Raw genomic sequence first — 22,224 nt, 5'->3', positions numbered from 1 at the left:
CATGTTGAAAAAATTTATATGTTACAAGTTGGAGTCTTTCCTTCTGGTTTCAGATCATTTTAAATACTGGAAAGATATTTCTATATGCCTTGCATTTATATGTTCTTTTTACTTTGAAGTATAGCTAAATGTAATTAAAATACCAAAAAACAAGAATAATCAGTCACGCGTCAGAAATGGCTGTTCACTTTGTGAAACTGAAATGAACTTTGGATCTTGTCTCTCCTTCGGACAACACAGCTGTGGTTAATCGTCTACACCCCTTGTACTCAGTAGCAGTCCCTAGAGATGTAGCTCCACCCATTCCCTGCCCCTACCCTCCATACACACATACACATCCACACAGGAAAGCAGCCAGTCTTCTGGATACACAATTTTTATTTGTAAATCCACATCTCTTAGCTTAGAGACACTAATTCTATAGAATTTTTTTCTATCTTACAATATTTAGACTGGCCAAAAATCAGGGAAAATGTCCTTGAACTATAGTCATAAAGAAATTTAACTTGGTGCTTATGAAAGCACCTACATACTAAATTCCTGTGCTAGGCTTCAGTAGGAAGTGTGATCACATTTAGTTTCAAAGTTCAACAGTTTCAATTATAGATAAACACGTACCCACAGATCCAGGCAGGACAGATTGCAGCTAGTGGCAGAAAATAGTCAAGAGGGGGTCAGAGCCTCCTGCAGGACTCGGTGGTTCAGCTCTCTCCCAGTCTGGTCTCTCTTATCTCCTTAAATAGGACCAATCAAGCCAACTGACCTATGGCTCTCCTTATCCCACTGGAACCTGAGCATTCACCTTATTCTCCCTAAGACTTGCCCTCTTTTCTCTGATTCCTGGAAATGTTTTTAGGTTTCACCTGACTTTTTGCTCTGCCATCACTAGACTAACCAAGCAGAAAATTTTGCATGAGAATTACTTACCTCATTTAAGAAGTACTGACTAGAGACAGGGCAGTAAAATTAGGGATAAATAAAAGTTTTGCTGTTCATTTGAAAGGAAAAAATGGCCTTTATTGAGAAAAGTAAGATAAAAACATTTCCATACATGATCATGTGAAATAGCATTCAAAATGGAAATTAATCGTATGTTTTAAGTTGATTAAAGAGTAAAAGAAAGGGTCTCTTTCAAGACAAGAGGGGACAAAAAAAGAATGCTGTATAAGAGCAACTGAAAACTAAGTAGGAACAGATGTGCATGCCTTTCCCTTTAAAGAGTCAGCACAGAATTTATATTCTGACATTTCCTTTAAGAACAGGTCAACAAAAGAAAAATGAAATAGTTGCATATTGTAAACTGGTCACAGTGACACTTGTGGAAAATATCAGAAGTAACAGTAAATGGAAAAATGCCCAAAATGTATGAATCCAAGGGAGGCTAAAATGCCCTTTCCTCACCTATTTGCCTAAAGAGCTCAAATTCATCCTTCAAGTTCTAGCCCAATCATCACCACTTCTGGCAAATCACCACTCTCACTGCCAAGCAGCACCCAGTGCCTCCTTCGTGCTCCCTGGCACTCCGCCCATGGCTCCATTATAACATTTGCCACACTTTTGGGATCATTTACACTTATTATGTCTCTTCCCTTTCTTCAAGACTAATAAGACTATGAGTGAGTGAGTGAGTGAAGTTGCTCAGTCATGTCTGACTCTTTGCGACCCCATGGACTGTAAACTACCAGTCTCCTCCCTCCATGGGATTCTCCAGGCAAGAGTACTGGAGTGGGTTACCATTTCCTTCTCCAGGGGATCTTCCTGACCCAGGGATCGAACCCGGGTCTCCCGCATTCCAGGCAGACGCTTTAACCTCTGAGCTACCAGGGAAGCCCCCAAAAGACTATAACTTATTTTTTTTCTGTTATTCCTGGTGTCTGGCAAAGGGGAAAGGCGTCTATCCACTTAATTAAGATCTGCTAAGATATTCTATGTAGAGGCAACTGTGTCTGTATGTGAAGGACATATAAAAATCAGTAAGATACTTCTATAAAGTAGATATCCTTCTGCAAAGTGCAGATAAAAAGCTTTGTTATTATATATAAAAGAAACATAGGAAGATTCTAAAAGGTGGAGAGGAGAAGGCAGACAGGCTAGGGACCTCAAGACCCAAGGAGCAACACTGCAATGAGTTTCCCTGGGTTTTCTTTTAGTTCATATACCCCAGACTTGTTGCTGAAAAAGTCAGAAACCTGGAAATTCCAACAAGTAAGGACAAAAAGAAGCCCCAAGAAAGGCCTGCTATCTTTCCAGCCAAAGGACCAGAAGAGGAGTGGCCTAGCAAGAAAGAAAACAGTAACCACTCCACTCCAACTAAACATCACCATGTCAGGAAAGACAGGGGCTTGCCAGGCTGTGAAGAGTTGCCCCAAGTTCTCTGCCAGAATAGCATCAGAGAAGGCTGAGTAGGAAACTGGTAATTTTATTCCCAATAGTGATTAAAACAAAACAAAACAAAACAAAAACACTTTCCTTGCCACCCCTGTCCATAGCATCAGTGAAGACGACATGGGAGCACCAATGAGGAACCCAGCACATCCAATGGCAACCCACTCCAGTGTTCTTGCCTGGAGAATCCCAGGGACGGGAGAAGGTGGGCTGGTGGGCTGCTGTCTATGGGGTCGCACAGGGTTGGACATGACTGAAGTGACTTAGCAGCAGCAGCACATCCCAGGCAGGGAGGCAGCAATGGAGATAGAGTAGGATATTGAATTCCCACTCTGTCCAGCAACAAGGGTTTCTCCTCACTCCGAGTGTCAATAGAGGGTAAAAATTCCTGGACTCTAACACAACTGGCATTAATAGGATAGTGCCCCCCATTCTCCTGCTAAAGTCAGCTAAAGCAGAAAGGGTAAATGAGATCCACAGTCTCAAACATAACCCCTAAAATGTCCAGGTTTCAGCTGAAAATCATTTATTACAACAAGAACCAGAAAAATATTTTTGAATAAAAAAAGATAACAGATGCCAACATAAAGACAACACATGTAGGAATTATCTGACAAGGATTTTACAACATCCATCATAATGCTTCAATAAGCAATTATGAACATGTTTGAAACAAATGCAAAAGTGGAAAGTCTCAGCAAAGAGATAAAAATTCTCAGCAAGGAAATAAAAGCTACAAAGAATCAAATGGAAATTTTAGAAACAAAAAATCCACAATACTGAAATATAAAAATCAATGAATGGGCTCAACAGCAAAATGAAATTAGAGGAAGGAATCTGTGAAATTGAAGACAGAGCAATAGAAATGAACAATAGAAACTACCCAATCTGAATAACAGAGAAAAAAGAGACTGGGGGAAAAGAATAAATTTATAGAACTTCAGGGACCTGTGGGACTAAAATAAAATCAATGAAACTTTCTAAATAAGTAAATAATTTTCAGATGCAAAGTGTATTATCTAAAGGTTTTGGGGCCCCTATGCTATTGAAGAACAAGTGGAATGTGAAGGACAAATACAGACCTTTGGTGTTATTAATAATATAACACTTAAATCAGACTCAAGTAGCCTAAAAAATGAATGTAGCTTTTGAACATTCACAGGTTGGTACTGAAGGGTATTTATATATATAGTCTATGAAGTGAAGAAAATCAAGTTCATTTATCATGAGTATTAAGAAGATATAAAACGATGGTAATACATTCTCTTCAAATCAATGGAACTTCAAAATGAACATCTCAGAACAGTACAGCTCTGTTGCTAATAGAGTGATTTTTGTGTATAGAGGAAAACATTTCTATTACTTGGATGAAAAATGCTATCTTGCATGAGTTGACAAGCCCCATGAAGTTTCACTAAGACAAGACACACTTTTAACGGTATAAAATAACCATTATTGGAGTTATTTTCAACCTATATTATCAGTGATCAGATTGGGAATATTTTTATTTTTTGGTACAAATGTAGACTAAATTTTATAAAGGGTAGATACACTCAGTACAGATGGTCCCTCAAAGTTTAACCTGAAAGAATCATTAAATCGGAAGAAACCCAGTTACAATTTAAAAATAGTTAGCTTTTGAGGGGGTGTACAGAAGAGATAAAAATAGGGCTTCAAATATTTCTGCTCCCATTAACTTTTCTGATTAAAATGAAAATAAATGAATATCCAAGTTAAAAAGAATCCAGAATCACTTTTAAATTCCTGTGAATGAACTAATGAAACATGGTCTACTCCAATCCTATTCATTAGTCTGGTGTTTGTCAGCATCACAGAAATTTATTAATGATAATATGATTCAAACATCTGGTGTCCAGAGAATGTTCACAGCTCCTTCTGCCCTTAAGAGAAGTAGAAGAGCAGTTTTAGGTATGATCTGTCTTTATTCCCAAATCTGAACAATTCTTTTTTTTTTCCTTTTTCTTTTTGAACAATTCTTACACATTCAAACATGTGTGAGACCCAGTAGGAACACCTTCCTACTGTTATGCGGAGGCCACAAGTTTCCCTGAGAAGGTCGTGTATCACAGAGGATTCCCAGTTCTAACTCTGGTCGACAGTCTCCAAACAATGCAACAGTGTAAATAGAGGATGTATAAAACAGAAGGCTCTTTCACAAAGATTTACTGCTGTGTTTTTGGAATAAAAAAAGTTTCAGTCTTCTTGGTTAAAGGTTGGCAAATGTGTTTTCAACTTTAAAATGTCTGAAATTGGCTCTTTTCTTTCTTGATAGAAGCTGAGTCCGGTGATGTGTTCAACATCTGTGATCCGAGCTGTGTGTAGCTTCAACAGTTCTTCAACCCATAAGGATTCATGCTTCCCGTGCTATGAGGGTGGGAAAGGAAGAAAAGTCACTGGACAATAGTCAGTCCACCTTCCCCACACTCTCTGCATCTCCCTCGTTGTAATCAGCCATGACACCCTGTCTCTTAAATGGCAGATGCCATGAGAATTGTTAGGCATAATCCCTGCTCTTGAGCAGTTCACCATCCAATACATACCATTCATGTTTGTTTAGTAGATGTATCAAATCTGAGGAAAGTATATGTGGAACAGATGTACCTACAGTGCCTTGGTGCAAGAAACACCAAAGTATGGGGTTAAAAATGTTGGAAAACAGAAGTAACATGCCATGGTAGAAAGAATATGGGAATTAGCAGAAAGGAACTTGGAATGATGCCAAAGAACTGATGCCTTCAAACGACAGTGCTGGAAAAGACTCCTGAGAGCCCCTCAGACAGCAAAATCAAACTAGTCAATCTTAAGGGAAATCAACCCTGAATACTGGCTGGAAGCACTGATGCTGAAGTTGAAACTCCAGTATTTTGGTCATCTGATGCAGACAGCAAACTCATTGGAAAAGTCCCTGATGCTGGGAAAGATTGAGGTCAGAAAAAGAAGAGGGCATCAGAGGATGAGATGGCCAGATGGCATCACTGATGCAGTGGACATGAACTTGGGTGAACTTTGGGAGATGGTGAGGGGCAGAGAGGCCTGGCATCCTGCAGTCCATGGAGCTGCAAAGAGTCAGAATGATTGGGTGACTGAACAACAACTTGGATTCAAGTTCTACTTCTACCATCATCCTACCAGGTAAACTGAGGCAAGTTATTTAGTATCTGAATACGAATTCTCTTACCTGCGCCCTCCTCACAGGGTTGCTCTAAAGATCAAACACAATGATGTGTGCAAATGAGCTATACAAATGCTAGTTCTTATCAGAATCAGTTATCTACACAGCTGCAATGAAGAAAGGGTTAGGGGAAGTGGAAAAATACACTTTCACTTCTGGTGAAGTAGTGAAGTTCTAGCTAATATGAGATCAAAAAAGAATTAAAGGCTTATGCTCTGGCACATGGAGGCAGAGATGGAAATCATACATCCATATGTTGGTGTAAATTTTTCTGAAAATGGCGACTGGAGAAAGTCAGATGAAGAACATATCCACGGGCTGGTGTGCTATGATTATACTTTAAAGACATACTTCAATAAAGGTTCATGTGCCCTGATGATATTATTAGTTGCAAATAATAAATACAGACTTTTCACATAAAAGATCAATAATTTCCATTTTCCATTAGCTTCCAGCATCCACCACCCAGTACTGCTGTTATACTCAGTCTCCTCCACTCCAGCAACCCTCTCTCTGGCTTTCAAGGGAAGAGCCTGACTCAGTAGACTACTTGGCCAGTAGATATTGGCCATCTGTTTCAGCATTTACATGAATAAATAAAAGACATCTGTTCTCTCAAGCCAAATCCAGCTAATCCTTAGTCACTATTTCAGACATGAAACAGAAGGGGTAAGTATATGTGCTATGTACTTAGTTGGTCAGTCATGTCCAACTCTTTGTGACCCCATGGACTGTAGCCCACCAGGCTCCTCTGTCCATGGGGATTATCTAGGCAAGAATACTGGAGTGGGTTGCGATGCCCTTCTCCAGGGGATCTTCTCAACCCAGGGATCGAACCCAGGTCTCTCTCATTGAAGGTGGATTTGTTACCATCTGAGCTACCAGGGAAGACCAAGTATATCTGATACACCTTCAAACAATTCACTTTCTGCTTCAAATCCAATATTCAGTGTCTTCTTGTTACACTGCCATTATAGAATTTGTTAAATGCTTATATTTAAGTTATCGGTATGATAGCTTTTGGAATGGTACAGATAGAAAAGTAACTTAACACCTAATTCAAGGCACTTAACATCATTTTGGTTAGTAAAATGTAAGTATAAATCTATTGCAGCCCTTTTTTTTCCAGGGGAGGGCCCAGAATTTATACATGGATTAAGTGACTAAGCCATATGACGTCAACAAAGTTTTTACGTTTTGATCTTACTGTTAGTGCTTTTAACAGACAAGAAAAATCTTCTTTGAATAAACTAAGAGGATCAAGTTTAAAACCATTCTATAATCTCAAACATGTATCTTCTAGTTATCTCTTCTTTTCCCACAGTAATGTCAGATGTAAGACATGCACAAACATATTTATATATCAATGCTTAAAGATAAATTAACAAAGGCCACTTACCGCACAGCTTTCACTATTGTCAGTCTTGTGAGGCAAAATGAAAGCCATGGCATCTAAATTTTCACACTGTAAGGGAGTCTGGGATGTGTTTTTACAACTTGTTAGCACAAGGAAGAAGTGAGTTGGAATCAGAACTTCCAAATTACGGATGATTTTGCTGTTTCTGTAAAATATGGTAATATTCACTTTAAGAAAAAAATAACTATTCCCTTTAATGACTATTTCACTCAAGTATATTTTTAATACAATACATCTCCAAATAAAGTTCAGTCAAATAATTAAACGTATTGTAAGAAGTTAGTCATAATAATACCTCACATTTTCTACCAGATGGAGAAGAAGAAGAATTAGAAGACATAGAAACACAATCCAAATGTTACTTTTTACAGAAATTTATTAAAACTTTGTATTTTTTTTTTTATAATTCCACCTTAATAAATTGGAATTGAAACACTAAGGGAAAAAATCATCAATTTTGAATATGTACAACCAGGACTCTAAAGCATTACTGAGAATCTTTTAAATTCCAGGCAGTTATGAACAGAAAGTGAAAGAGAGAGAACTGGTTTGAGATTTTTTCATTCTGGCTCATTCAGAGAAGCTGTTGTTTTAACTGGATCTTCTTTCCTATTCTATAACTTTGTTTTTACTTTTTTTTTTTTAATTAAAGCCTATTCTCAAAGATGTCCCAAGTAACACTTTTACCTCATCTTAATTCTATTTCCTTAGGCCTCAAGACTAGATTTGTTTGGGGAAAAAAAAGAAGATTCATTTGGTTTTTTAGTTATCTTTCAAAATTTAAGGTAGTGGTGGTATCATTAAAAAAAAAAACAAACCACAATCTTATGTGGAACCATGATACATAAAGCATATTAAAATGTGTTCCAGTTGAAGCTGTGAATGGAAAAGGTATAAGTTCTCTTCTTTACCCATTCTCCTGCTGCCACCTCTGAGGCATTTCCATAGGATCCTTATGCCTTAAAGAATATAATAAAAATATAATTTCACAAATGATGTGGTCACAGGTGTATATGTGTAAACAGTAATCTCTAAGTCAGCCTGAGGGAGTAGTTCTCAGACAGGGGCTGAATCCCAGTGGATGCTTCACTCCACTTTTCTCATAGACTGAAGAACCAAAATTGCTTCCAAAGATTTTGCAATTGTTTTAATAAAGATCAACCAATCTCTAAAATGTTCTTCCTCTTTCCTTTATGAAAGCACCACTGATGGTTTCTCAAGAAGGTCACTGTATCATTCAGAGACTGGAAGGGGGCAGGGAACAACCTTTAAAAACATAATATAGCCCAAGGACAGGACATAAATTGGGTAGAACAAACTAGGTCCAAGGTGGCAGACGATTCAAATTCCACTAGACCTTGGGGGCCAATATACACTTAAAGTAACACATCAGCATCCTAAATGACACCCCCACAGGCACCACGACAGTTCCAAGCTGACCATAAAGATCAGAGAGTGGGCAATGCCCAATTTCTGGAAATACCCTCCCCTTCCTCAAAAGAGCTGGAATACCCCTCCCACTCATTAGCCTGTGAAATCACCCACCCCTATAAAAACTGACACTCCATACCCTGGTGCCTCTTGCCTTCTGAGATGGCCCACATTCCATCTATGGAGTGTGTCTCTCCCGGAATAAACCCTCTTTCTCTTTACTATGTCTCGCTCTTGAAGTCTTTCCTGTATGGAGCCAGCAACCCACACTTGGTGGCCATCTCAGGGACTCAGAAGCGATCTGGGACATGGCCATCCTCGTCCACCCCACTTTCGCTCCTGCAACAAATTCCCCTTGCAGCAGAGTCGGATAAAACTGAAAGCTGTGACATTCAAGCTACGGAACGCTGTGGCACTATGGCTTTCTGTCTTCTGCTCCTTTGAAGCAGGATGCCTCCAGCCACGCTGTATCATTCTTTGTCTCGAAACTGGCAGTTTGCTAGTTAAAACAGCATCTTCACAATAGCCACAGAAAGAGATTTTAAACACTGTTGTTATCTTCTTAACAAAAGGCAGAGTCAGTATTTAATATGAGCTACAGAATTATTCATCTAAGCTGAGTGGGGGATAAACACTACTTTCATCTAAAAAAATATTTTACTGAACATCAAAATATCAAAATTAATCAGCTATTTCAAGGGGCTTCCTGCTTAATCAGAAATGTCAGCTATACAAATACGAATAGTTAGATAGAAGAGGTTCTGCTGACTCAACTGGATGGTAGTCCCATTGGAGAGCTGTATTTAAGAGTAAATGAAATATGTTCTTACTGCTTCAGAGTCTCCAAGGAATCATAACGTCCGTCATAATCAGAATCAAACACAGGACCGCTAACAACATTGAGACCGTTTCTTTCTTCAGCATATCTCTGCAGTAAGGTGCCATGCAAGTAGTGCCATATAACTGAAACAAGAAGGAAGACGCCACAGTGTCAAAAGAACAAGATGACATAAATCAACTACAAACCAAATTATGAATCAAAATTAGCATTTGTCATAATTAGGGATAAAGTGAAGTCTGGCCAAAAATCCATCGTTCAGCTTTTGCTCTTTGAAAGACTAACGAGCAAATGCTGAAATCAATTCTACTTCAGGCATCCCTAAACATATGTATTATCAATGAAGCTGAGATCACATATTATCATTAAGCATAAAAAATATAAGAACACAAACAAGGCAAGCTATTCAAATTTATTGTTAACATCTGTATTTTTTTTGAAATATTCTAGAGCAATGGCACCCCACTCCAGTACTCTTGCCTGGAAAATCCCATGGATGGAGGAGCCTGGTAGGCTGCAGTTCACGGGGTGGCTAAGAGTCGGACATGACTGAGCGACTTCACTTTCACTTTTCCCTTTCATGCATTGAAGAAGGAAATGGCAACCCACTCCAGTGTTCTTGCCTGGAGAATCCCAGGGACGGGGGAGCCTGGTGGGCTGCTGTCTATGGGATTGCACAGAGTCGGACACGACTGAAGCGACTTAGCAGCAGCAGCAGCAGAGAATTTTTAACTATTCAAAAGCATTCTAGAGGTAAACTACAATAAAATTTTCCTTGTATGCTCTGTAAATTACTTAAAGTATAAATGTGTATTTATTCTTAAAAAAGCCAATAGTTACAATAATTAATAATGATGTAAAATCTATTCATTTTAAATTAAAAACAATTATCAAGAACTTCCAAATAGTTGAATAAGGCAACAGACTGAAATTTATTATCTATTAGTAGATTACATTAGCTAGATAAGTTAGGAGTAACATTACATTCTTTTCCCACCAAAAGTGTTTGTAAGATTAAAAATTTTACCTTGAAAACTCTGGTACATGGGCACTATATTAGTTGTAAGTAATGCTTCAGAATATACTTGACTTGAACCTTTATGTAATTCTACAAAGAAAATAACAAGAACAACTATTTCATTCTTCACAAATCACAGTAAGAATTATACTTTCTCATGGGGGTATTTAAAAAATGGGCTATCATCTTAAACTCGTAACACTTTCCCAGATACAAGATCAAGGCGGGTAATGCAATGTGATCAGGTCCCTTAAAAAAAAATTGGATCTTTTCTTCTTCAAGATGAAGAAACAAAATCTTTAATACGAAGGGCCTAAATTAAACATATTCAAATTTTACCTCATTTGCCTTATTTTCAACTAAAGTACATTGTGTCAACAATCTTTCCCTGAACTCTTTCACAGAGAAAAGTAAAAATGAGAACATCTGGCTTCAGAACACCTACTAACCAGAAAAAACATCACAAGGGATGTCTTTTCTGAAATGTGCTGTACAAGGCTTCTTTGTATGGACTTCTGGCTTGGACCTATTTTTATAACGCAAAAGCCAGGTTCTGACTTCAGAAGCTTGCTCTGGGGACTGAACTGGATATTGAGCATATTGACTGGAGTCTTCTGACTTTTTTCCTTTTTAGGCTGGCCTCAAAATGTCTTCTCATTAACATACAGATCTGCCACTTGAAAAAATAGAATAAGATTTCAGAAAAAAAAAAAAAAAAAAAGCCATTCCCCAGGGGCTCTGTATCAGTGCAAGAGCAAGCAAACTCAGGCTCTCCTTTTACCTCATCCTTTGACAAATCAGAGTTTTCTTTTTAAACAACAAAATGCTATCTCCTTCCTAAGAACCCTGATGCATCCTTTTGACCTGAGTTTCTCAAATTCTGTTTAAAAGAAATGCAGAAAAGTGAAGAATGTTCTATCTACTGTGGTTACCCTAAATCCATCACTCTCCAAACAAAAGTAAACAGGTTTCCAAAACTTAAGTTTTAGATACTTGAAAAATTTCCCTAATAGTTCCATTTTCCACTCACAGTTTTCATCAATAAATAAACAAGACGTACACGTCCCCATAAGAAAGGAAAGGAAATGAAAGAAAGAACATAAGGGAAAGGGAACATCAGCGAGGAAGAGACTTACGTGGTGGGGAGAGCAACCCATAGCTCAGTTTAGCGTTATTTTTATAAAATGAACATTTATGGACAGGACTAAGAGGGATTCGGAGATCCTGGTAAAGACAGTTGGAAAAGTCTTCTGTAGAGAAACTGTCCTGAAGAACAAAATGAAAAGGACAATCAGGGATGAGGCATATAGAACAGAACGCTAGAGCTTTACAAATAATTAAAGGTGAACCACGTCATAAAATCATGTGGGTCTGCTTGTCTGTTCATGCCCTGCACCACTTTTCACTTTTCTATTAGTGTATTCATCTTGTTTCTAACCAACGTGTAGAAACTCTTTATAATATTAAAGATATTAATCACTTGTCATATATGTGCAAATTTTTCCTACCATGTTGTGCTACCTTTGTTTATAATATTTTTGTCTATTCAGTTTCAAACTTCTGTGCAGTGAATTGCTGATTTTTAGAGATCAGACTTTTCCATATTACAATACAGCCAAAAATGGTGGGGGGCGGTGGGGGAAAGCCATGGAACAGCAATTCAATATGAAAACCTCATGAGTAGTGATGACTCAATTTTTGCAGCTTTCATTATATAAGAAAACTGAAAATTCAAACAGAGTCCTAGGACATTATAATTAAGGTATTAAACTATAATAAGTAGGATGGGGACCTACAAAAAACTGGGTAAACTGCTGTATACTGAGTTGTCCAAAAAGTTTGTTTGGGTTTTTTGAAGATGTTATGGAAAAACACAAGTCATGTTTTTGGCAAACTCAATATTACAAAGTCAATTAATAAGTGTTTGAAATGTTTGAAGATGTTCTTCAAAAATTAAAAATCAAATTAAGGTAGAAACTTTATGTACATATGTGAATGTGTGTGTGTATTCTCTCTACATACAGATACAAAAATTACATATATATGAACAATCTTAGTGAGTAGTAACAATAACTCTGTTTTTAAAATCTAACTGCTATAGTCAACTAAGCTCTCTCAAATCCACTTTCTATCCCTTAAGAGCATCCTATATCTTACCAGACATTTTCAATTTCTGAAAATCTTGTCAGTCTAGTTTAGACCCTGAATCTGGGAAAGAATGAGGGCAGGAGGGGAAGAGGGCAACAGAGGATGAGATGGTTGATGGCCATCACTTACTCAATGGACTTGAGTTTGAAGGAACTCCAAGAGATAGTGAAGGACAGGGAAGCCTGGTGTGCTGCAGTCCATGGGGTCACAAAGAGTCGGACGTGACTTAGGGACTGAACAACTAGTTTAAAACTTTATTTCCAGGTAAGATCTAAATCTCATCTCCTGCCTCAATTCTCTTTCTCAACCTCTATTTCTTTCCTCATTTATCTTGCTACCACAGCATCCAGGGGGTGAGGGTGAAGGAGAATGGTGGTCTTATTCTGGAATATCTTCCCCTACTCCTTTCAAGGCTGAACTCCTTTAGTCTGGGTGGTGGACAGGACCCCAGGCCTCTCCTGGTTTGGTCTGGGAGGTCTCCCTGTAGGTGGTATATGTACTGAGGTTACTGAGCTTCAATGTCCTCCTCCATCCCTGAGGGCCCAAGATTTGGGCAGCTGAGGGAAATCCTTGTACTTACACAGCTGTGTATTTAGAAATAATAACTGTAATTGATTGTGAAAGTGATTTCATGAAATTAGAAATTAGCATCATCAAATATTAAAACCAAGAAAAAAAAACCAAAGCATGCAAGAAACCTTCACTGCATACCTTCATTTCACAAAGGTTTGCTCTGAATGTCAAAGTCACATAGCTAGTCAGTGGCCAAGCTAGAACCGGGACCTAAATTTTCTGACTCTCAGCTCAGTGATCTAATTTGGGAGCTGGTTACAGAGCCGAGATGGACAGTGAGAAATGATGCTGACAAAGTTTTGCTTAGTAATAATATAAAATAGCCACGCAGAGGTAAAGAGATGACAAATACTTGCATTTCTGCCGATGGTGTAGGATGTCCAAAGGGGCATCAGGATGTCACGGCTGTAACCACTCACAAACTGGTGCTGGTAAAGCAGACAGACAGTGCTGTTCTGGAGAACTCTGGGTCTTCCATAGGGTAGAGCGCCACGCTTAATGGTCTTCTCTTGGGTCATAGGGGGGAAGTGAAACCACCGTTCAAACACACTTAGTGTGCTTTGTATGGTAAGATATAATGATACACCCTCATCTGATTCCTTTCTCTACTTAATCCTATTGAAAAATTGTTTGTAACTGCAAAATAAAACTACTTACAAAGAACAGAACCATAAGTAATTTAAAAAGAACAAAAGGGGTTCACAACAGTGTGTGCCTATGTAGATCCTGAACTATCAATGTGATATTAAGATATCACAAGAAGATACTACATGAGATTGCTAGGGATTTCAATAATTAGGACTTATGTTACTAAAATTCTTTAATATTATCTTTATTACCTATTTTCCAAGACATAATATCAAAAGAAAGTTTTCTGGATGATGTGTATACTCAGAAAGCAAAAATTTTAAACTGAAATTATGAGACTACCCCAAATGGAATAATAGCACATATACCATTTATTGCCCTTTTCTCAAGCATCAGATGCTTTATAGAATTCTCTGTATATATCATTGAATTTAATTCATATGGACCCCTATAAATTGAGGTTATATACTTATTTTACAGATGAGAAAAGAGCAACTTATAGGGAACAAATACTTTTTCCATGGACATACGTTTTCTAAGCTCATATTCAAACCCATATCTACTCAGTTCCAAAGGTTGTCATTTTTCACCATGACACTTTGCCACCTTGGGGTCATCTAAAATTTCTATAATCTGTGCATTTATAGAGATTTTATAGAGAGAAGTCCAAGTCAAGAGCATGCAGAATTCACTTTTTTATTCCAGCAAGAAAAAAACTGTTAGCCAAGTAACTTAAGGATCTGAGACTGTGTCAAGGACCATCAAAGGGATACTAAATACCCACACTTCATCAGTTGTCTGCATATGCTTAATTTTCATTCAAGAGTTATGAAGAAGTGACTTTAGATAAATCAGTTTATACTACCTTATAATTAAGAACTAAGTGAAACAGAAATTTAGGTATTTTAAATGGAATCTGAGGATCTATTATTATAATATAAACCTATACATATCTTCAAAATCTCAAAATACTCCACTGAGTCCATAAAGAGTGATTCAGCTTCCAGTAACTACATTACGTACTGCTTCCACTGTAAACACCCCTTCCTTCCTTATGACTAACAGTTTGGATTGTCAAGCTAAAAAGTTCACCCAGTTCATCAGGTGGTCCTCCACCACTACCTTATTCTATTGGTTATTCTCAAACAATGACCCCAAACTAATTTTGAGCTTCACATTGTTGAGAAAAATCCTGCTTACCTTCTGCCATAGTCAGATTCAACTGTGTCTGAAAATCCACAATTGGCAAAATCTAAAAAATTAATGATACAATTTTTGAGGATTGAAAAATGTGCCTTAATTTTGTAACAAATGACTTTTATAGCTTAAGTATTCCACCATAGAACAAAGATAAAATTATAACCATTCTGTACAAGTGAAATTATTTTTTTGAAGAAGAGGATAAAAACATAGGGATAGTAGTTGCAAAAAGACAAAATTATTAGCACAGCAGAACACAAGTCATTTAAAAATAAGAATATAACTACTGTTTATAATTCTTATCTCTACTCTTATGGTCTTTTACAAGCATAAATTAAGCCTAAAACAAAACATAGAGCATAAGATGAGCTACTCAAATGTCTGCTTTTATGGACATGATCAATTTTGTTTATAATTTATCATATATTTTCATCTCCTTACAACAATTACATATTAAGATAGGAATAAAAATGAAGTGTAATAAATTCATTTCATCCCTCAAAATATTTTCCTCCTAAATTTAAAACAGGTTGGATGTATTTTAGAGAGGAAATACTGAGATTGGTTCATAAAAGACTTCACTGCTAGGAGGGCAGCCCGGATTCTGGGATTCAGTATATTTCAGAATTCAGCTAGAATTCTTGCAGCCTGCAGCCAAATCAAGTCTCAATACAAGGGGATTAAAAATACAGCAAGTGTAAAAACTAAGAGGGGGAAAAATAAAAAATAAAAAGGTTGGCATATGTCACTAGAGTTGAAAATACGTACATTTGCTCCCACTCACAAATTTTAATTTAATCATCATGTATTTCTGCAGCATACGCTATGCAGAAGGTGCTATAAAATCATAGCCACTGGGCTAAATATTTTCAGAATACTTACTGAGGGATCACACGAGCAGTCAAGGCTCTCCCTGGGGGCTCTTGTGAAGGGGCACTGGACCAGGGGCCTGACTTCTTTGGGATGCTTTGGAGTGTAAACAGGATTGCTTAGAAGATGATTAAGGCTTCCATGAGTCCCATTATTAGGAGCTGGTGTCAAATTCAGTAAATCTGCATAATTCCAAGAATGGTAAATAAAGATTTACTTAAGAAATTTCAAAACTAAATAGTAGTTTTGCACTATGAATTTTATTTTTTAAATCCAAATCTATATGAGTCCTTAACTCTTTACCTAAAATAAAACTAAAAATCTCTCTTTCTCAGGTTGTAGAATATTTATGATTAGGCTATTCTTGATGGAAATATTGATATGCACACTGTACTTCTCTATAAAAATCTGTAAACTTTAATGTAAACAGTAACTATAGTTATCCCCTATTCAATGCTTATTATATGCCAATCGTGCTAAATATATTTGTTGTCAATATTTGGTAGATGAATACAGAGAGACATCATTTCATCGTTATTCAGTCATTAAGTCATGTCTGACTCTTCGCAACCCCATGGACTGCAGTACGCCAGGCTTCCCTATCCTTCACTATCTCCCAGAGTTTGCTCAAATTCATGTCCATTGAGTCGATGATGCCATCCAACCATTTCATCCTGTCATCCCTTCTCCTTTTGCCCTCAATCTTTCCCAGCATTAGGGTCTTGTCCAATGAGTTGGCTCTTTGCATCAGGTGGCCAAAATATTGGAGCTTTAGCATCAGTCCTTCCAGTGAGTATTTAGGGTTGATTTCCTTTATGATTGACTAGTTTGATCTGCTTGCTGCCCAAGGGACTCTCAAGAGTCTTCTCCAACACCACAATTCTTTAGCACTCAACCTTCTTTATGGTCCAACTCTCATATCTGTACATGACTACTGGAAAAACCATAGCTTTGACTTGATGGAACTTTGTTGGCAAAGTGATGTCTCTACTCTTGAATACGCTGTTTAGATTTGTCATAGCTTTTCTTCCAAGGAGCAAGCATTTCATTGTACTTCATTTTATTACACTCCAGAGATTTTTTTTTACAGTTGAAGGTCTATGACAGTCCCACATTGTGAGATGATGCTTAGCATGTTTTAGCAATAAAGTACTTTTTAATTAAAGTATGTATATTTTTCTAAACATAAGCTACTGCACACTTAATGGACTACAGTATAGTGTAAAAATAGCTTTTATATGCACTGAAAATCAAAAAAATTCATGTACTTGCTTTATTAGAGTATTCACTTTATTGCAATGGTCTAGAACTGAATTTCAATTTCTCCAAGGTGGGCTTCCCAGTTGGCACTAGTGGTAAAGAAGCTACCTGCCAATGCAGGAGAATTAGGAGATGTGGGTTCAATCCCTGGGTCAGGAAGATGCCCTGGAGGAGGAAATGGCAACCCACTCCAGTATTCTTGCCTGGAGAATCCCATGGACAGAGGGGCCTGTTGGGCTACAGTCCACAGTGTCGCAAAGAGTTGGACTTGACTGAAGCGACTTGGTACATATGCACGACTGGAATCAGCATGCTTACTTAGCTCAAGGTCTCAAGTTACTAATATAGTAGACCTGGATTCAAAATCAGCTCAGTCCAAGTCTAAGACTCATGCTGTTAATAATAATAATAGCAAACACTTACACAGTAAAGCACTTATTATATGCCAGGCACTGTTTAGACGCTTTAGGATATATTAACTCATTTAAGTATTCAGTCTCCCACTAAAAGAATTATGTCAATACTTAGGACACATTTAAGGTTTTATAAATTCTAGTACTGTTATCAGAAAAAGGAAGCAATATTTAAAATGCAATATTCAACCATAAAAGCTCTAATTTAGAAGGTATGGAATAAACGAAGAATATAGCCAATGCGTTCTCCTCCATTTCTGCAACCTTGACATTGCCGTCCATTCAACTATTATTGCTACTAGAGGATCCACCTGTTTTTTCTACCTTTCACAACCTCCAAACTCTTTTCTCTGGCTTCCACCCTGATCTGGTTCAACTGTCATCTCATGAAGTCTAGGGCCTAGCAAAGTATCAGGCACTTACAATTCATAGACCATCTGCTCTGACTGTTATATTTTGCCACTGTGCAGCCTAGTGGAAACATCAGATAGCTATGTTTTGCATATGTTTTCAATGACTCTGGGTCAGGAAGAAGAAAGGTGGAAATATGAGGATCTTGCCTTATCATCATTTCCTGAAAGGTGCCCAATATGTGACCTACTTTTGATAATCTATTCCAGGTCTGTGTTCAGAAGGGAGAAGAGCTACCTGTTCACACTTACCACACATTAAGTTATAGACTTCAATATTTTCAAAGGAGTCAACTTCAGTGCTGTGCTTGAATCCAGGTCCATAGCCAATAAAGAGGGCCTACGTTGGCCAGAAAAGAAACTGGTCACTAAAGAGTTGGTCACTAAAAAGGTATTTTTTTGCCCATTGTACATATACAAACTGGTTATATTAAGATAAGTGGAAAAATACTGTGCCCAGTGGCCCTTCTAGGATATTATTTTAATCCCTGTTGCACATTTAATCTAAAGACATCTAAGATATCTTTCTTAACTTTATTACAATTCTGAACCTGACAATCAGAACAAAATGATGATGAAATTTTTTTTAAACTGTGAAATGGGATCTAAATCTTACTCTGCCCACCATACACCATGCTGTAGGGATAATGATATGAGTGTATTTTGAAATTTTTACAGTGCTAGGCAAATGGAAGGGATTATCTTTAATTAGAACATAAGTATGTTATCTTTCCACCTATTAATTACTGCCTTTTGTTTACTGTGAATCAACATTCTCAATGAAGTACAAATAGATGAAAAAATAATTATTAGAAATATAGTATGAAATGTGGGCTTCCCTGGTGGCTCAGTGGGAAAGAATCTGCCTGCCAATGTAGCAGACACAGGTTTGATCCCTGGGTTGGGAAGATCTCCTAGAGGAGGAAATGGCAGCCCATTCCAGAGTTCTTGCCTAGAAAATCCCATGGAAAGAGGAGCCTAGTGGGCTACAGTCCACAGGGTCACAAAGAGTTGGACACAACTGAGTGTGTGTGTGCACGCATGCACAGACACACACACACACACACACACAAAGTGTAAGTCACACATTCAGGAAATGTAACTTTTTAAAATTCTATTAATGTTCAAAGTAAAACAGCTATATGAAAGTATGTGCCTCATTAATTCTCTTTAAAGACTCATAAGGACAGTCTACATCTTTAAGTCTAAAACTTTATATATCAGTTTTTTCTTTAGATATAAACTATAATTTTTAAAGTAGAATAGTTTTACTCACTTGCATATTCAAAAATGTATTATCAGAGCCATGGAATCCACCTCCACAATATTTCCTTTCTGAAGGATTCCTAATTGTCACATAATACGAATTAATAATGCAAAGTCCACTCATAAAGCAAAATCGACACCCATGACATTATTTCCATTAATAAAGAGCAACTATTTTTTGATAGTTAACAATTTATTTGTAAAAAGTATACCATTTAGCCTAAAGAAATGCTTGGAACGTAGTAGATGTTCACTAAATATTAGTTCTCTCATGAGGATAAGGACCTTCTCTTCTTTCATATTCTTTTTCTAAACACTGAAAGCACAGTTCTCTAATAAGGGAGAGACCTTGTAATTCTGTTGACTGAATTCTGGTTTACTGTTTAGGTTTTGCTGGACAGAGGTATGTATTTATCATCTCTGGCTTTCTGGCTTCCAGGAGTTAATGATCAAGTTTGAGACATTAACAATATGCACAATCCAAATAATTTGCTGAACATACCAATAAACTGAGGTTTATTGATGGATTTAGTATAACAACAATGAAAAAAACAGCTCTGTCTAATGAAGATGGTAATTGCTCATTATTATAACATAAAGAGCTTTTGCCAATCATTTGTTAGACTTTGAAGCTATTATTAGGCATAACCATAACATGTAGAAAAGACACAAGGCAAGTGGAACATAAGAAATAATCAAGATGGATGTGAGGGGACAGAGCAGTGGTTGTTAGCTGGAGGTGGCCCCCTCTCACCAGGGAATTGCAGCAATGCCTGCACATATTTTTTGTTGTCACTACTATAGACAGTACTTTTTCATATAGTCAGTAGAAGCCAGGGATGTTTTCAAATACCCCAAAACACACAGGACAGCTCCCCACCACAAAGAATTATCTGATCCCAAATGTCAATAGTCCAAGGCTGAGAGAAACTGGGACAAAGAGAATCATACTTGAAGTCTTCATATTACAACATCATTGGAAAGGACCCAATGGTCCTTTCAAGGACCTTGAATGACTAGGTTTACCTGGGAGACTGTCAGAACTTACAATGCAAGTTGCCACTGAGGATCCAAATAGAACGTCAAGCGCTCAATTCTGTCATTTTTGGCAAAATGCAAACGCTTGGGTAAGAAATGTTTCAGGTAAGGTTTGAAGTGCTGGTTTGGTTCCTGGCACTGAAATTGTAAGAGACAAAGAAAAACCATTTCCACATTTTCTAAGTGTAAACTGCTCTTGAAATTGCTTCGTAAGTCCATATGAATTTTTTTCTCCCGAATGTTTAATCAGTATGCCCAATAAGTCATAGATGCAAAAATAACTGAGTTTTCACTACTTACATAATGTATAATTTGCATATTCTCAACTATTGACTTTTCTTATTTTATAGGAAATCATAATTATTGCATAAGAGTCCTAGTCCTCAATTTAGTCCTTAGATTGAGTCACTAGTTTATATCTGTGCTACTACTGATAATCTATTTTCAAATACTCTTATAATAATTTTAAGAACTTTCTTTAAAATTGTAAGAATTTTCATCAAGTAAAAAAATGGAATATAGGTAAATCAGCACTAGGACAAAAGTTTAAGAAATCAACCTAAGAAAAACTGGTAGGAAATATATTATAATGCTAAGTGTTTGTGGTAGTATGGCTACAGGCTTTCCCTTCCTATTGTTTTCAATTATTTCTTGTACTGTCATATAAATTTAATAATGTCAATAAATAAATTCTTAAAATTTTAAAAACCTACATTATTGAGATATGTCCTTAAAGACCTTTAAAAACTACAGGGCATTTAAATGTTGGCCCAGATATCCGCCCCCCCAAAAAAGAAAATAGATTAGGTTAAAATCCTATAATCTCCCAATCAAATACTAAAACTTTCTTCTAAATATATTTTATACAAAACTAGCAACAAAACAGTAATAGGGAAAAAAAAGATACTCACAGAAAGATTTTTGGCAATGCCTTCATAATCAACTGAAGAGAGGTAAAGATAAGAATAGTTGAATGGTATGCTACTATTAAAAATAATACAAAAATATAGCACATCAGACACAAATCCATTTAAAACAATGACATACTACTTTAATAGTTTTTCTTAAGTACTAATTAAAACTTGTTATTGTACAAGTTAGAGTCTATGCTTTGGGTTACTATGTCAATATATGTGTATAACAATTTTCCTGGAGGGAAATCTACTTCTCCTCACAAATACTCAACCATATCTACTGAAACATATAGCCCTGCATATACCCAAACCTAATCCAACAGTGATGACTGTCAGAAAAATCTCTTTTCTCTTTCCATTTCAAAGGTAATTATAACAGAATGATAAACAAAACTGCTCTTAGTATTTTAGAATTACCAAGGATGGTAATCGAAAAGAAGGGTATAACAATCAATTCTTAACCAGGCTTGATTTTCAAAAGAATGAATATTTAAAATTTCCTGGCAGGTTGGGTATGACATGTGGTCAAGAGAGAATGTGAAATTTCTTCTTCTCTGCTCACAAAACACATTCTCATTGTTTTTTGGAATAGTTTAAGAAAGTCATTTCTGAGAACAGAAATTAGTTGCTTATAGAATTAATCATCTCAGCCAGCATTCCTCCTCATAATGGAATATTATCCTATAACACCTGTAAGTTAGTTTAATGAAATGATATTAATTAAAGTTGAATAAATGTAGCTGAAATTTTGAGTTTTTTTCCTTATAAGTAATCTTGAATCCAACAAAAGCAAAATATGAAAGTGAAAGTGTTACCCGCTCAGTAGTGTCTCTGAGACTCTTTGCGATGCCATAGACTGTAGCCCGCCAGGCTCCTCTGTCCATGGAATTCTCCAGGCAAGAATATTGGAATGGGTTGCCATTCCCTTCTCCAGGAGATCCTCCCAACCCAGGAATCGAACCTAGGTCCCCTGCATTGCAGGCAGATGCTTTACCATCTGAGCCACCAGGGAAGCCCAAGAAAAATACACATAACATAAAACTGTACCAAGCTCATCAAATAATATTCTTAGTCATGAATAACAGGTAAGTGGTTAGACTTATGTCCTCATATCCAGTCCCATAAAATCCCTTTGGGTGCAGAAGGCCAGTCCTGGATATTTAATCATGAAAAAGAAATTAATTGATCACCTTTAATTTAAAGATATGATTCAGAGGAATGTATTGTAAATATAGAGCTTCCCCAGGTACTGCAGGGGTAAA

General features: G+C 37.0%; 1 protein-coding gene across 2 annotated transcripts in view; it reads right to left on the bottom strand.

Annotated features, from left to right (window-relative positions):
• Positions 1 to 995: 995 nt before the first annotated feature.
• The window catches only part of ENPP1 (ectonucleotide pyrophosphatase/phosphodiesterase 1), a 73,277-nt gene continuing 52,048 nt past the window's right edge, over positions 996 to 22,224 (bottom strand). The window contains exons 13-24 of one of the 2 annotated variants that reach the window (XM_010808572.4): positions 20,960 to 20,991; positions 20,059 to 20,186; positions 19,021 to 19,090; positions 17,997 to 18,084; positions 15,674 to 15,843; positions 14,792 to 14,843; positions 13,360 to 13,511; positions 11,419 to 11,548; positions 10,292 to 10,372; positions 9,257 to 9,389; positions 6,978 to 7,140; positions 996 to 4,770 (exon numbers count right to left, since the gene is read on the bottom strand). In XM_010808572.4, the coding sequence (XP_010806874.1) occupies positions 4,600 to 4,770; positions 6,978 to 7,140; positions 9,257 to 9,389; positions 10,292 to 10,372; positions 11,419 to 11,548; positions 13,360 to 13,511; positions 14,792 to 14,843; positions 15,674 to 15,843; positions 17,997 to 18,084; positions 19,021 to 19,090; positions 20,059 to 20,186; positions 20,960 to 20,991 (1,370 nt within the window). In that variant the 3' untranslated portion in view covers positions 996 to 4,599. The remainder of the gene's footprint in view (positions 4,771 to 6,977; positions 7,141 to 9,256; positions 9,390 to 10,291; positions 10,373 to 11,418; positions 11,549 to 13,359; positions 13,512 to 14,791; positions 14,844 to 15,673; positions 15,844 to 17,996; positions 18,085 to 19,020; positions 19,091 to 20,058; positions 20,187 to 20,959; positions 20,992 to 22,224) is intronic. The other variant, NM_001206212.1, reaches the window with a different exon arrangement.

The sequence above is a fragment of the Bos taurus genome, chromosome 9 (assembly GCF_002263795.3).
Source record: "Bos taurus isolate L1 Dominette 01449 registration number 42190680 breed Hereford chromosome 9, ARS-UCD2.0, whole genome shotgun sequence".
Classification (NCBI taxonomy): domain Eukaryota; kingdom Metazoa; phylum Chordata; class Mammalia; order Artiodactyla; family Bovidae; genus Bos; species Bos taurus.
The sequence above is the reverse complement of the archived record's forward strand: the minus strand, read 5'-3'. Positions and strand labels throughout refer to the sequence as shown.